Genomic DNA, 14,548 nt, shown 5'->3' on the forward strand with positions numbered 1-14,548 from the left:
AAAGTTTTTCTCCCCACAGCCAATCACAGCAAAGACATTATCTCATTAGTTCATTCCAATGTGTAAGCACTCCAGTGCAGCTGAGTCCTTCAGAGGGCATTTTGATTAAGCAAAGACTGAGGCTAAAGCAGAAGGCACAAGAAGTTAGGGACCATCACACACATGCAAAAGTGAGGACACATTTTTATATGCTGTTCCTGACTATACTTGGAATTGGTGATGCCTGGAGTTGAAGCATAAATCTATAAGAGTTATCCTTGAGATGGTCCATGATGCTGCATTAAGTGCACAGGAAATAGAGGTATGAGATATTATAGACTATATTTTCCCCCTAGTGTTTATGAGAGCACAGAAATATCAAAGGATAAAGAAAATGAAGTTTCAATAATATGTTATTTTTGTCTAGAGCAACTGCATTTTTATAATTTAATGCATTCACAATTAATCTGACTTTTTTGATATTAATTGGACCAAATTTTCACTCTAAAAATCTCTTATTAATGAATTCTATCTCCATGAATTTATTTTATTCTACCACAAATTTTTAAAAATATTGACATGTGAATGATCTTCAGGTAGAAAATAATAACTTCTTTTAAACTTGTATCCCAATTATAGAACTTGAGACTGTTCTCCCCTCAGTCACAGGAGTCCTCAATACAGGCTCCTGCTTCATTTCTTGTTCCTATTGAGACCCTTATCTTGGCAAGTGTTGCTGCCTGTGCATTTTAAGCAACTGCAGCAGCAGGTAGGATCCTCCTGGGTCAATAAGGATTTTCTGGCATTTAAACATGCTGGGTGTTTTGTTCTAATTTTTACAGCTATTTTAAACTTTCAAGAGTAAAGCTTTTTTTCCATTTCAATCTAATTGTATTGTTTACTTATTTACTTATTTTTGTTAAAGTGTCAACTGCTCTTCCACAAATGGCAGCATGTCCTGTACTTTGCCTGGTGTCCTCGAGGAAGATCTCTTTTTGAAGTGAAACCATTTGTTTTCAAGAATTTCAAAGTCATTGTCTCCTATAAAATGGCAGAATCAATTGTACTTTAAATTAAAGATTTTGTTTTAAAAATTGTAATTTACCTATACATTTTCAATACAACTCTGTTTGCAAATTTTGCTCTAAATGACACGAGGCTTGAAAAGAAGGGTAGTAATTTCTTAAGCTGGGAGAAACAGCAAAAAACAAAAACACCTAACAACCAATGAAATCTAATTTCTAATAAATTGAAGTATAATAATAAAAATTCGCTTGCCCTGGCTGGATGATTTAGTTGGTTGGATGGTCATCCCATACAACAATAGATCATGGTTAGATTCCCAGTTAGGGCATATGCCTAAGGTTGCTGGTTTGGTCCCAGATCTGGGTGGTATGGGAGGCAACTGATTGATGATTCCTCTCTCACACTGATGTCTCTCTATTTTCCCCTCTCTCTGTTGTTCCTTCTGTCTCTATCTTTGTCCGTCTCTCTCTTTACCTCTCTCCCTCTGTCCCTTCCTTTCTTTCTAAAACCAATAAACATATCCTTGGGTAAGGATTAAAATATTCTCATATTTGAAGGTCTAAAGGATCCTATCACATGTTATACATATTTACTGGTCATCACAATTTTCTTTTCCTTTAAAATGATGGTTCTAAGGCAGAGTATTAAAAAAGCAAGTTATTGTTTAGACTCTATTACATTGTAGGACTCAATAAATATCTTTTGAATTGAATTTAGTGTTAAAATGAGATATTTGTATTCAATGATCCCTAATATCTCACCCAAATTTAACCTATGATTTTATGATTTGTTCCATGAAGATTCACATTAATTGATGTTGAAAAGACTCCTGATATGTGGATTGTTCAATTCTTCAAACTTGAAAGATAGATATCTGCCCCTAAACCATGTAATATTGATAAAACAGGCCACCCTTCACTGAAGACCAATTTCCATAGTGTGATATATATTAATATCAGATGCCAAAGACAAAATAGCATGGATTTTCATCCATTAATATTATACTTGATTAACTTAAAGAAAGTGTAATTTCACTTCCTTTAAAATCCTTCATGCATTTTTGCAGCAATTGTAGAAATCCTTGTTGTTCTGCATTTGTAATGAGTATCTAAATGTTTCCAAAGAGTTAGGAAAATCTCAGCTGAAGTTATCTTGCTTTCCTTTCTATCTCTACATGATTACGTATGTGGACTCAAACAAATAAAAATAATAGCTCACTTTTATGTAATATTTTAAGATATATTATGTACTTCTTGATAAATGTGCATAAATAATGTATTATTATTCCATTTAAAAATAAAGAAACTAAATTTTGATAAGGTTGTCATTTGATCAGCCCTTCTCTCTAGGTAGCAAGATCAGGGTTTGAATCCAATTATTTGATTGATAACATAGAACATTTTCTTTTTAGCTATCCCATACTACTATTTATCATAGTTCTTTAAAGGCTCTGTATCCATTTGTAAAGAAATTTAATATCTTCCCTGACCTCTTTAGTGTGTGTTAAATGTGAACTCCACATAGGTTACTGGTTTTGAGGCTAAGCATGTGGTGTGTGGTAAAAACAAGTAGTGAAAATAAAGTGTGAGTGCCTCTAAAAGATAAGACTCTCCTTCAGAAACAAATTGTTTTCCATTTCCAATGTTTTCTTCCACATGAATTAATTGCCAAATCCATCAAATACTCCATTTAGGCCCAAGAAGGCCAATATAATCACATGCATATGGATTTTAATAAATTCAAGTTTATAGCCCTATGAACCTGTTTCTTTTCCAGAGTGACTGCTTTTCCTTACCCCTCATGAGCAATTAACATAAATTAGGTATTTAAGAGCTTGAGAAAAAAAATGTGATTTTGTCTTAATGTTTTATATTGTTAAAACATGCCTCCTTTGTGACATTCCCTGTTGAAATGAAATGAATTCTGACTTCAGTATAATTTTCACATGTATATGTATATATGCACATATATATTTTACTATTCTCTTTGTGAAGGACATGGACAATGTAATTGTGGAAGATGTGACTGCAAAGTAGGCTGGTATGGGAAAAAGTGTGAACATCCACGTTCCTGCCAGCTGTCGCCTGAGGAGAGCATCAAGAAGTGCCAAGGAAGCTCTGATCTACTTTGCTCTGGAAGGGGTAAGTGAGGGCTTTAAGGCCTTGCTACCACCTCCTAATCCTATAAGTCAAATGGATTCAATTCACATAAACCTTATTTAAAAGATAGCTAAGATTCTTGAATGGAACATTAGTCTTTCAAGAACCAATAAAACATACAGGTGATATATCATAGAATTGTATACTTGAAGCCTATGTAAGCTTATTAACTGATGTCACCACAATAAATATAATGAAAAAAAAAATAGAACCATCCAGGTTCCACGAGTGAAAGTACACAGATAAATATAGCCTCTCTCTTTCCCTCTCTGATTCCCTTACACACTCACATGCTGTTAATCCACTTTAGCTTTGAGGTTTGTTCAATTTCTGTTCAGTTCAATTCAGTTCAATGGTACATTAAAAAGAAAAAACATGTTTGAATATTAGTTCAAAACTTTCTGAATGAGACCATGTAAGTGTTCATGGAAACTCAATAACATTGGTGTCTCAAGGAGAGTGTTGGTTTTAGAAAGAGCACTGTATGAACAGATAGTTCTGAATAGGTTTTTGTTGCTTTAAAATGCATGTGGTTTCAGGTTTGCTCTTGGTACCAGATCAGTACAAATTGGAGATGGAAAAATTCATCTAGAGGAAACCTGGTGCCATTCTTTTTGATTTACCAAAATAAAGAATACAGAGAGAATCAAGATGTTGGAGGAGTAAGTGGAAGTCACACAGACTTCCTCCCAGGACCAACCTGGAATTATAACTAAATTGTGGAGAAACTAACTGGAAAAAGCAACTGAACAATAGCTATAGAGGAGACTTATAACCTTGGACTGACAGAAGAATCAACTTTAGCACAACCTAACTCATAAGGGTTGCGATAGAGACTCAAGAAGGTGGGTGGGGCGCCCACGGGCAGCAGCATCAGATGGATATTGAAATGGCAGTTGGATCCCTCTGAGAAGAGCGGGGTCAGAACCATAAGCAGGAATCTCAAGCCTACAGCACCAGGGCCCCAAAAGTAAACAGATAATAGCCAGCAGTGAAAAGTGGCAGGGTTGCTGTCTGCCAGAGACAGACAGCTGGAGACACAGAGTTGTTTAAAGGGCCATGCATGAATTTTTATTTGCAGTCACTTACCCTGGGCTCTGGCAAAGGGAAGGGCAGAGTGGGCTAGAGATGCCTGGGGAGAGACTGGAGAAAGAGGCTTTCGGGAGAGAACTGAGAAAGTAGCCAGTGAGATCATGGTGCTGACTCATACCCCAGACAGCAGCAGCCATATTGCTCAGGTGACCACTCTCAGGAGCCACAACAGATGAAAGGACCCAATAACCCTGCCTACAGGAAGGACTCTGCCCTGCCCTGTGGTGTCCCTAAGCCAGCCTGCTGACTGCAGAGTGACTAGATTAACAGCGTAAGGAGTCAGCCAAAGACAGTAGATTCTGAAAAGTCCCCAATGACTGCCTAAGGTCAGACAGGTTCAACATCTGACATCATCAGAGACAGATACAGAAAGAAAAAACAACAGTCTCCTACCATAGCGTTGACACCATAAAGTCAGGAAATCAAGACAGATCAATTTAAGAAGCAGAAGAAAAAGAAAAGAGCCTCACAAATAATGGGAAGACAGAGAAACACCACCCCAGTCTAAGAGAATGGAGGAATCCCCAGAAAGAGAACTAAATGAAATAGAAGCAAGTAAACTCTTAGATATTGAGTTCCAAACAACGGTTCTAAGGAAGCTCAATGAGCTCAGAAAGAATTACAAAAAACTACAGGGAAACTATGAGGAACTTAACTGCAATCTATATCAGCATGAAAAAGGACATAGAAACTATCAATAAGAGACAGGAGGAAATGAGGAATACAATTTCTGAATTGAAGAACAAAGTAGAAGGAATCAAAAGCAGGCTAGATGAAGCTGAGGATTGAATCAGAGAGCTGGAGGACAAGAGAGGAAAAAAGCTCCCAGAAAGAGCAAGAGAATGAAAAAAAACTCCAAAAGAATGAAGAGGCATTGAGAGAAATGCAGGACAACCTGAAATGTAATAGTATCCATATAATAGAGATATCAGAAGGAGAAGAGGAGCAAGTGATAGAGAACCTGTTTGAAAAAGTCATGATGGAAAACTTCCCTAATTGGAGGAGAGAAGAAGTCACACAAGTCCAGGAAGCACAGAGGGTCCCATTCAAGAGGAACCCAATGAGGCCCACGGCAAGACACATCATTATTAAAATGGCAAATATCAAAGACAAACAGAATCTTAAAGGAAGCAAGAGAGAAGAGGTAGTAACATAAAAGGGGGCCCCATATGGCTAGCAGCTGACTTCTCAACAGAAACACTGCAAGCCAGAAGGGAATGGCAAGAAATATTCCTAGTCATGAAAAGTAAAGACCTGCAACTAAGACTGCTTTATCCAGTAAGGCTCTCAATTAAAATGGAAAGCGATATAAGGGGTTTCCCTGAAAAAAGAAGCCTCAAAGAATACATCTCCACCAAACCAGCGTTGCAAAATATGTTAAAGGGACTACTTTAAGAAGATGAAGAAAGAGAGTCTGTGAATAGCCTCTTACTTTCACAATCACCAGTACTTGACATTATCAATATTTTTAATACTTATTAACCTGATTGACAATGATGTGTTATTTTAATTGTTACTTTATTATTTATTGAAACTAAACCTGTTTTTGTATATTTCTTGCCTATTTCTATTATTTTTAAAAAGCTTTAAATTACTTTTTGGAATTTTTTATTCATTTTTTGATTAAATGTTTGTAGAATTTTTGCCATAAAAAAGCCCAGAAAACTCTTAACCCTTTTCTATATGTGTGACAAATACATTCCCGTTCTATTACTTGTCATTTAATTTTTTATATGTATATTACTATATAGTCTTCAATGTTTAATATAGTCATATTGTCAATATTTTACTTTATATTCTGGGTTCAAATAATTTCCTTCAGGGTAAGAAAAATATTAGTTTGTGTTTCCCCCTAAAACTCCTTAGATTCTACATTTTGATTTTTAATTCACCTGAATATTTCTTGTATATTGTATGAAATAGGGCTCTATATTTGTTTTATTTCAAGTAATAGTGGTTCATGCACCTTATTTTTTTAATAAGGCTCATTTTCCCCATTGATTTGAAATATCAATTTAAGCATATATATCATTGTTAGACAGACATATATATTTGTTTCTAGAATGCTCATTATATTTCATTGATCTGCTTGATTATTTTTGTGCTGATGTCGTTTTGTTTTGTTTTTTAAATTTTATTTTAATTTATTTTTCAAATACATTTGTCCCTGCCTCCCCCCCACCGCTTTCCCTTGCCCCCTCCTGCCTTCCCTCCCTCAGCTCTCCCCCTTTGGCTTTGTCCATGAGTCCTTGCTATATGTTCCTTGACTTTCCCCTTCCCTTCCTTTTCCCCGCCCCCCTCTCCCTCCTTCCCTCTTGTCTCTGTTGGTTTCTTTTCCTTTCAGTGTCGCTGGTCTTATTTTCCTTGCATCTTTGTATTGTCGGTTAGGTTCTGATTATAGGTGAGATCATATGGTATTTGTCTTTCGCCCCCTGGCTAATTTCGCTTAGCATAATGCTCTCCAGTTCCATCCATGCTGTCGCTAAGTGTAGTAGTTCTTTTTTTCTTTCTGCTGCATAGTATCCCATTGTGTATATGTACCATAATTTTTGATCCAGTCATCTACTGATGGGCATTTAGGTTGCTTCCAACACTTGGCTATTGTAAATTGTGCTGCTATGAACATTGGGGTGCATGGGTTCTTTTGTATTGGAGTTTTGGTGTTCTTAGGGGATAGTCCCAGCAGGGGAATCACTGGATCAAAAGGCAGTTCATTTTCAGCTTTTTGAGGAAATTCCACACTGCTTTCCACAGTGGCTGCACCAGTCTGCATTCCCACCAACAGTGGACTAGTGTTCCCTTTTCTCCACAGCCTCGCCAGCACCTGTTGTTTGTGGATCTGTTTATGATGGCCATTCTGACCGGTGTGAGGTGGTACCTCATGGTGGTTTTGAGCTGCATTTCTCTGATAGCTAGTGATGCTGAGCATCCTTTCAAATGCCTCTGGGCCCTCTGTATCTCCCCCTTGGAAAAGTGTCTCCCCAGGTCCTTTGCCCATTTTTTGATTGGATCATTTGTCTTCTTGGAGTGGAGTCGAGTGAGTTCTTTATTTAACTTGGACCTCTATCTGTATATTAACAGAATTATGCAAACCTCTATCTGATGTATCATTAGCGAATATATTTTCCCATATGGTTGGCTCCCTTTTCATTTTGCTGATGTTTTCTTTAGCCGTGCAGAAGCTTCTTATTTGGATGAGGTCCCACTTGTTTATTCTTTCCTTTATGTCCCTTGCTTTAGGAGACATATCAGTGAAAAAATTGCTGCATGGGATATCTGAGAGTTTCCTGCCAATGTTCTCCTCTAGGACTTTTATGGTGTTGCGACTTATATTTAAGTCTTTTATCCATCTTGAGTTTATTTTTGTGTATGGTGTCGATGTCATGTTTTAATTGCTGAGACTTTATATTGTATTTAAAATTTTTAATATTTTATAATGGATATTGACATTTAAAAATAAATAAATAAATAAAATCTGCATTTAGAAAAAAGAAAAAAAAAGGAATTCCTCCTTTTTGTGACATCATGAATGGAACTGGAAAATATTATGCTAAGTGAAGTAAGCCCGTCGATGAAAGACAAATCAATATGATCTCCCCTATAAGAGGAATATATTCAACAAAATAAACTAAGGAACAAAGTTAACCACAGGCAAGGAAATATGGAGCAGACTGAAAGTGACCAGAAGGGATGGGGAAGGAGGACAAAGATGGAAAGAAGAAGTTACTAAACAAAGAACATGTATGAATGGCCCATGGACATGGACAACAGAGTGGTAATTGATGGTAGGAGTGTGGGTGGGGTGGGATGGGTGGAGGAGGGCAAAGGGGGAAAACCTGAGAGAAGTGCAAAAGAATAAAGATGATTTGAAAATAAAATTTAAGAAAAGAAAAAATATAGGGAATACAATATCACCTCTATCCTGAAAGTGGGAAAGTTAATATGAAATATGTTTTCAGGAAAACTGGCAATTAAAGTTATTAGAAATGTCATTCATGAGACGAAAGGAAGGAAGACTTCCTTTACCTGAATGTTAGACGAGATTTTTTTTGAAAACTGAATATTTTATTGAGATATAATTCAAATACCATGAAATTCACTCTTTTAAAGTATACAACTTCATAGTTTTTAGTATATTAACAGAATTATGCAATTATCACCACTATCTCATTTTAGAACATTTTCACTACCACAGAATCTCTGTACCTCTTACCAGTCATGCCCCATTCTCCTCTCTCTTTAAACCCTAGAGACAACTAATCTGTTTCCTGTTCCAGCCTAACCTGGATATTTTATATAAATGGAATAATAAAATACGTATACTTTTTGTTGCTGTTTTCATGCTTTATCCATATTATACCATGAACTTAAATAGTTTTTATGGCTGAATAATATTCATTTGTATGGATAGGTCACATTTATTTATCCTTTTATCTCTTCATGGACATTCAGATTGTTTCTACTTTTCAGCCATCATGAATAATATTCTAAAACATTAATTTATGAGTTATTTATTTGTGAGAATTATGTTCTATCTTCTCTTGTGTTTATATCCATTAGTGGGATTCCTGGGTCATATGTTTAACTTTTAGACATATTGTCTTTAATATGGTTACACCATTTTACATTCCCACCAGCAATGTGTGAAGATTCCAATTTCCTCACATCTTTGATATTGTTATCATCTTCTTTTTTAAAATTACTTACAGTTTTCCTTACTTAGAAAACTCCCAAAGTCTCCAAGATTATTTATATCATATGTATTTTCCAGTATTTATTCCTAACAATGATAAGTAAGAAGATAAGATATGGGTAGATTTTTTTTTTAATTTCGCAGGCATTTCTGACATCCCATCTTTCACAAATAACCCTAGACAAAAACCACTGTTCTACCTACATTAATACAATATTGACATTATAGTGCTTGAGTGAGTCTATCATGCTTTTAAAGTAATAAAGATTAAAAATTAGCCCTGATTGGTGTGGCTTTCAGTTGGTTGCCAGTTCAATTCCCAGTCAAGGCACATACCTGAGTTGCGGGGTTGGTTAGAATGTGCACAAGAGGCAACTGTTTGGTGTTTGTCTCTCACATTGATGCTTCTCTGTCTCTCTCCCTCCCACCCCTCTCTCTAAAAATAAAAAATAAAATCTTTTATTTTATTTTTTTAAATTTCTTTATTGTTCAAATACATTTGTCTCCATTTTCCCACGACCACTTTCCCCTGCCTCACTCATCCCCATCCCCCACCCTCAATCCTTCCTCTCTTTGGCTTTGTCCATGGGTCCTTTATACATGTTCCTTGATTTGACCCTTCCTCTTCTTTTCTCCATTACCCTTCTCCCTCCTTTCTTCTTGTTACTGTAGGTTTCCTTTTTCTTTCAATGTTGCTGGTTATATTTTCCTTGCTTGTTTATTTTGCTTATATATATACATTTTTAATAAACTCTGATAAACAAATATTTGTATTTTATCCTTCTAGAGATTTACTAATAAAATTGGCTACCATATTTGTGTGATAGGGTGTATTTAAAGTTTATTTTATTAAAAAGGTATTGAATATATATATAAAATTATGGCATTTTAAATTGTTTTAGTAATTTATTTAAGCTTTTTGAAGTGCTTTACAGATGAGTGAAGTGATTTCCAGAGAACCATAGCAAAACATAAGGATTTTGAGAATGAAAACCAAGGATTTATGAGAACCACTCCACTGCTTGAACAAATGATCAGGCATACCCTTCCTTTCTCATAATGCTACATCTTCAAGCTGATTGGCACTGGATATTTCCAGCAAATAACCAATATGAAAACTTCCCAATGATTAGTTTTGCAGTATGTGAATGACAACTGCTGCGGTTACCTGAGTGAGGAAAGCATTTACAAGGTCCGTCAATTTTCAAACCAGAGAGCCTCTTTAGTTTACCAGCTGGGGCCAAGAAAAAAAATAATCTCCTAGTAGAATTTAGTGAAGTTTCTTAGTATAGTCTACCTCAGGAACCAGGTGAAGGCATTTTTCCACTGGAAATTAAGTTAGATTACTTGTTTTTGCTGGTGATGACCAAGTGTGAGATCATTTTGTCTTAAAGGTAAGGGAATAATTTAGTGATCTCTTATATTCTCTATTAATCCTCTGATTCCTTGATTTCTATTTCTGTTTGCCTATGAATACCTTTTCATTTTATTTAGATGAATTTCATATAGTCAATATCGATATATAATTATTCATCCTAATTTCTGGACATGGTGGACAACTTTATTTTCATAGCAGTGTTCTGCTCAAAAACTGAAAATGGCTTATGCTAGTGTGTGGCCGGCAGCCTGCCAAGGCCTGGCAGGTCCATTCTAGATTCAGGCAGATGGAAGAATATTCACAGAGCCATTAGGATGTCTGACATGCCTTTATTCAAGAATGGGTGATCCACACACGTTGAAAGCTGCGTGTTCCTGCATGTTATACTGCATGTCATCTGTTTCCTCTCTCTCCTATGCCCCAGTGGAGAGCCCCTACCTACTTAAATACTAAAGACAGACAAAGCTGACAGGGAGCCAAAACAGGTTGAGATTCTGCACATGCAGGCCCACTCAAGGCTATGGGAGTACTTATTAAGCCCAGTCTCAAGGCTACAAGAACACTACAGATCTTAGTTCCCCAGACACCTGAGTGAGGAAACCAGATTGCCTCTATTTACCCTACAGCTAGGTTACATACTAGTTTTAAGCTCTCCTTGGCTTAGAAATATTTTTTTATTCTGGCTGAGGTTCTCTTCCTGGGTGTGTGTCTGGCTTAGGGCAAAAAAATGTGAGTGATAATGATATGTGTCACTTTGGAGCAGAAGCTTAAGCAGTAAGAGATTTGCCATCTCCTTTTCCCTCTGTCCTGGGGATTTGGAGTGTTTGAGATAGGGCTGATCCATTAGCCTGGATCTCTGAATGAGGATGATCAGCAATATCTTCTGCTGACACCACCAAGAGACCTATACCATGAGCAAGAAATAAATCTATATTGTTTAAAGCAACTCAGATAGTAAGTTTCTTTGTTATTGCAGCAGAATTCATGACTCACACTCTCTTCCATATACAAAATTGAGGGAACACAGTTAAACCAAAGGAAATAAACAGGCAAACTCAATAAAATTCATACTTTAACTCATAGAAATAAGCAATAAACAGTTAACATTATTATATGTACATCTTATCAATATCAATATTCAAATAAAAATAAGCATAAACATGTAAATATTTTACAAATGATGTATTTATGCTACTTTGTCAACAGTATGTTTTGTGCACTTGCTCAACAGGTAGAATGCTAAGAACGTTGAATATATTATTTTTTTTAATATCCTCCAAATACAACAAGGTGGGAAGAAGAACAATTATTCTTCTTTTACAGGAAAAGAAATTGGAAATTTGAACAATATGCCACCTTACATAGTAAGTGACAGAGGTGCAAGCTTTAATACAAACTTTTACTACTGGTCCCTTGGACTCCAGAGCTATTTTTCTTAGATAACTTATTAGTTCTTTTATCGTACCAATTTGCTGAACAATATGTAATGAATATATTTATTTATGTCCTTGTTACAAACATTCTTATGCAAAATAATTGATACGGCTGCATAGTTGCCATAACAAGTTGTTATAATGTGGTTGTAACAAAAGAACCAACTTTCTTTTATTAGACATCTAAATGGTCTCATTTTATTCAAGTTGTAAATATTATACTTTACATTCTTATAACCTAAAATTTGCACAGATTCTTTTAATTCTTACATGTGGAATGCATAGATCTAAATTAATAAAAATATATTAGTTTCTCAATTAAAAGTTGCCCCAACAATTTATATTCTCTAGAAAAATTATGCCAGTATACTCTCTCACCAGGAGCGTAACAGGAGTTCCCTTCACCCCCACACTCAAGACTGACAATTTAAATAATTAGTTAGCTCTTCTCAGTATATTTTACTTTTAGTCTTATACACTTTCACCACTTACCTTTTATTGACTCCTATAATCACCACAGCAAATGATTTATCAAGAGGCATTATTATTCAGAGGTTTGTGTTTGATGTATATGCCTTGTTTGATTGTCATTTGCCCCTTCACATAAGTCATCTTGTTGTTTAGTGCTAAAGTCCCACGGTTTTTTTTTTCCCACATCCTTTGTCTCTTGGTTTTCTTTTATTAGAAAATCTTGTGTTATGTATGTTTTTGTCCTTAAACATACACAACCATACATCCCCACAAGAAAAGGTGTGAAATGGAGCAAGAATAATAAATTGAGGCTAATTATTTAATAATGTAGCTTCTAGAAAATAGAAACCATGTCCTCATTTTTCTAAATTAGTATATTTTAATGAGCGAATTAAGCAAGTTGGTTATAGTCCCTTACCTGGGAACATATTTTCTAAGAATAACAGTGTGCCAAATTCATACCGTCTGGAGACTTTTCAATTTACACCATAATTTATCTCTCTTATTTACTGGCAAAGAAAGTCTTTAAAATTTCTTGCTTTTAGTTATCAGTTTCCCATAATGCATGTATTTTTTTATTCTTAGTATTGCTCTGTGATTTCTTTTCTATGTCAATCATTGTTTTTCTTACTCATGCACACAGAGATGTTATTATTTGGAACAGATAACATTTTAAAAATCAGAAATCCTTCAAATATATTTCTTTTTAATTTTGGAGAAAAGGATCTTTTTATGAAAAATGTTTAAAGCTTTATTGAGTTATAATTGATATACAAAGAAAACCTTCACTTATTTAATGTATGAAACTTGATGAGTTTGGGCATATTCATACACCCATGATACCATCAACACAAACAAGACAATAAACAAACCCACTTCCTCCAAAAATGTCCTGTGTCATTTTGCTTCTCTGTGTGTGTGTGTGTGTGTGTGTGTGTGTGTGTGTGTGAGAGAGAGAAGAATTCTTAACATGAAAGGCACCTAAAACACTCAACCTTATAGAAACAGAAAATAGAATGGTGCTTGCCAGTGGGTTGGTGGAGGGGAAAATGAAGGGTTGTTATTCAATGGACCTAAAGTTACAGCCATACAAGATGAGTAAGTTCTAGAGATCTGCTGTACAACAGAGTGCCCATAGTTAACAATACAATATTGTGGACTTAAAAATTTGTCAAGGCCTCCAAACATGTTCAATTAAGCACCACATCACCTGTTGTGATTTTGATTATATTTTTTAAAATTTCAGTGGCCTAATTAAATATCTTATTGTGTGTTAATTGCAGTGGGAAATGCAACAAATTTTCAAGTGGCAAAGAAACCAAGTGTGTGATTTCAGTAGTATTTTGAGACAGTGGAGGGTATTCAGTTTAGCTCTATTCTGAGTGTCCAGATTGATTGATTCCCTGCATCTACCAGTGCTCAAGGCTCTGTAATAGCCATGCATGAAATTATGGCATTTCAAATCGTTGTTAAGGACCACAGCCAAAGAATAAGAAATGACCCTGTAAAATCAACTTCTTTATGCTTCCATAATCAGGAGAAACGGTCCTGCTTTTAGTGTTGCACTAGTGGGAAAAATACTAATTGACTTGCAAAATCATATCCAGAGTAAAAGTTTGTACTTTGTCATGTTGTGGACATTATATCATGAGAAATCAGTTTGTGCATTCCCAAAGGGTCTTCCATGGATCTCTAAGCACATTTTGAGCTTATAGTTATATCTTTTATATGTTCTATTATCATGGAATGACCTATACGAGTAACATGGTGTCTAGAAGGAGGAAAAAAAAAGCCTATTTATTATTTGTTTTCTTTGTACTCAGAAAATCTTCTTAGAATGTTGTAAACTGATATACATCTTATATTTCACAAAACCTCAAGAATGTAAATGTTATTTATTATGACTTTATTAAAAATAGTATGGAGACAAAACAATTGGGCTTTGGGGAGAACTAAATATGGTGCCTCTCATATCATTTCTCTGTGTCCTCATGGTGTGCTGGGACTTCTGTGTGTTGGAATATTTTCTATCCTCATCAGGAGGCCAATTGTTCAGGTGCCCAGATGTGGTGATTTACGGAAGGTTCTGATTAAATATAATATTAAGTGTCTCATTAATAAGAAGAATCATCATTTACTAAACTAAAACCATTATTTGCATATATTGAAGGGAATGGCTAGAAATAATTGAAAAGAGCCAAGTTAAACAGAAAAGAAGGCCTCATACAAGGTGGTTGGTTATTCAGGGACTCTTCTTTCCAGTGGGTAAATAGTTATCTATGTTTTTTATTTCACTATCTTTATTTAATCTTGCCTT

At 35.4% G+C, this 14,548-nt stretch overlaps 1 protein-coding gene across 1 annotated transcript in view; it reads left to right on the forward strand.

Moving 5' to 3' along the window:
• Nucleotides 1–14,548, forward strand: part of ITGBL1 (integrin subunit beta like 1) — a 254,481-nt gene that overhangs the window by 136,726 nt on the left and 103,207 nt on the right. Inside the window, exon 6 of the mRNA XM_054574359.1 lies at nucleotides 3,000–3,146. Within this exon, the coding sequence (XP_054430334.1) occupies nucleotides 3,000–3,146 (147 nt within the window). The remainder of the gene's footprint in view (nucleotides 1–2,999; nucleotides 3,147–14,548) is intronic.

This window comes from Pteronotus mesoamericanus, unplaced genomic scaffold (assembly GCF_021234165.1).
Source record: "Pteronotus mesoamericanus isolate MK-2021 breed Mesoamerican mustached bat unplaced genomic scaffold, CSHL_Meso_final contig_26, whole genome shotgun sequence".
NCBI lineage: Eukaryota > Metazoa > Chordata > Mammalia > Chiroptera > Mormoopidae > Pteronotus > Pteronotus mesoamericanus.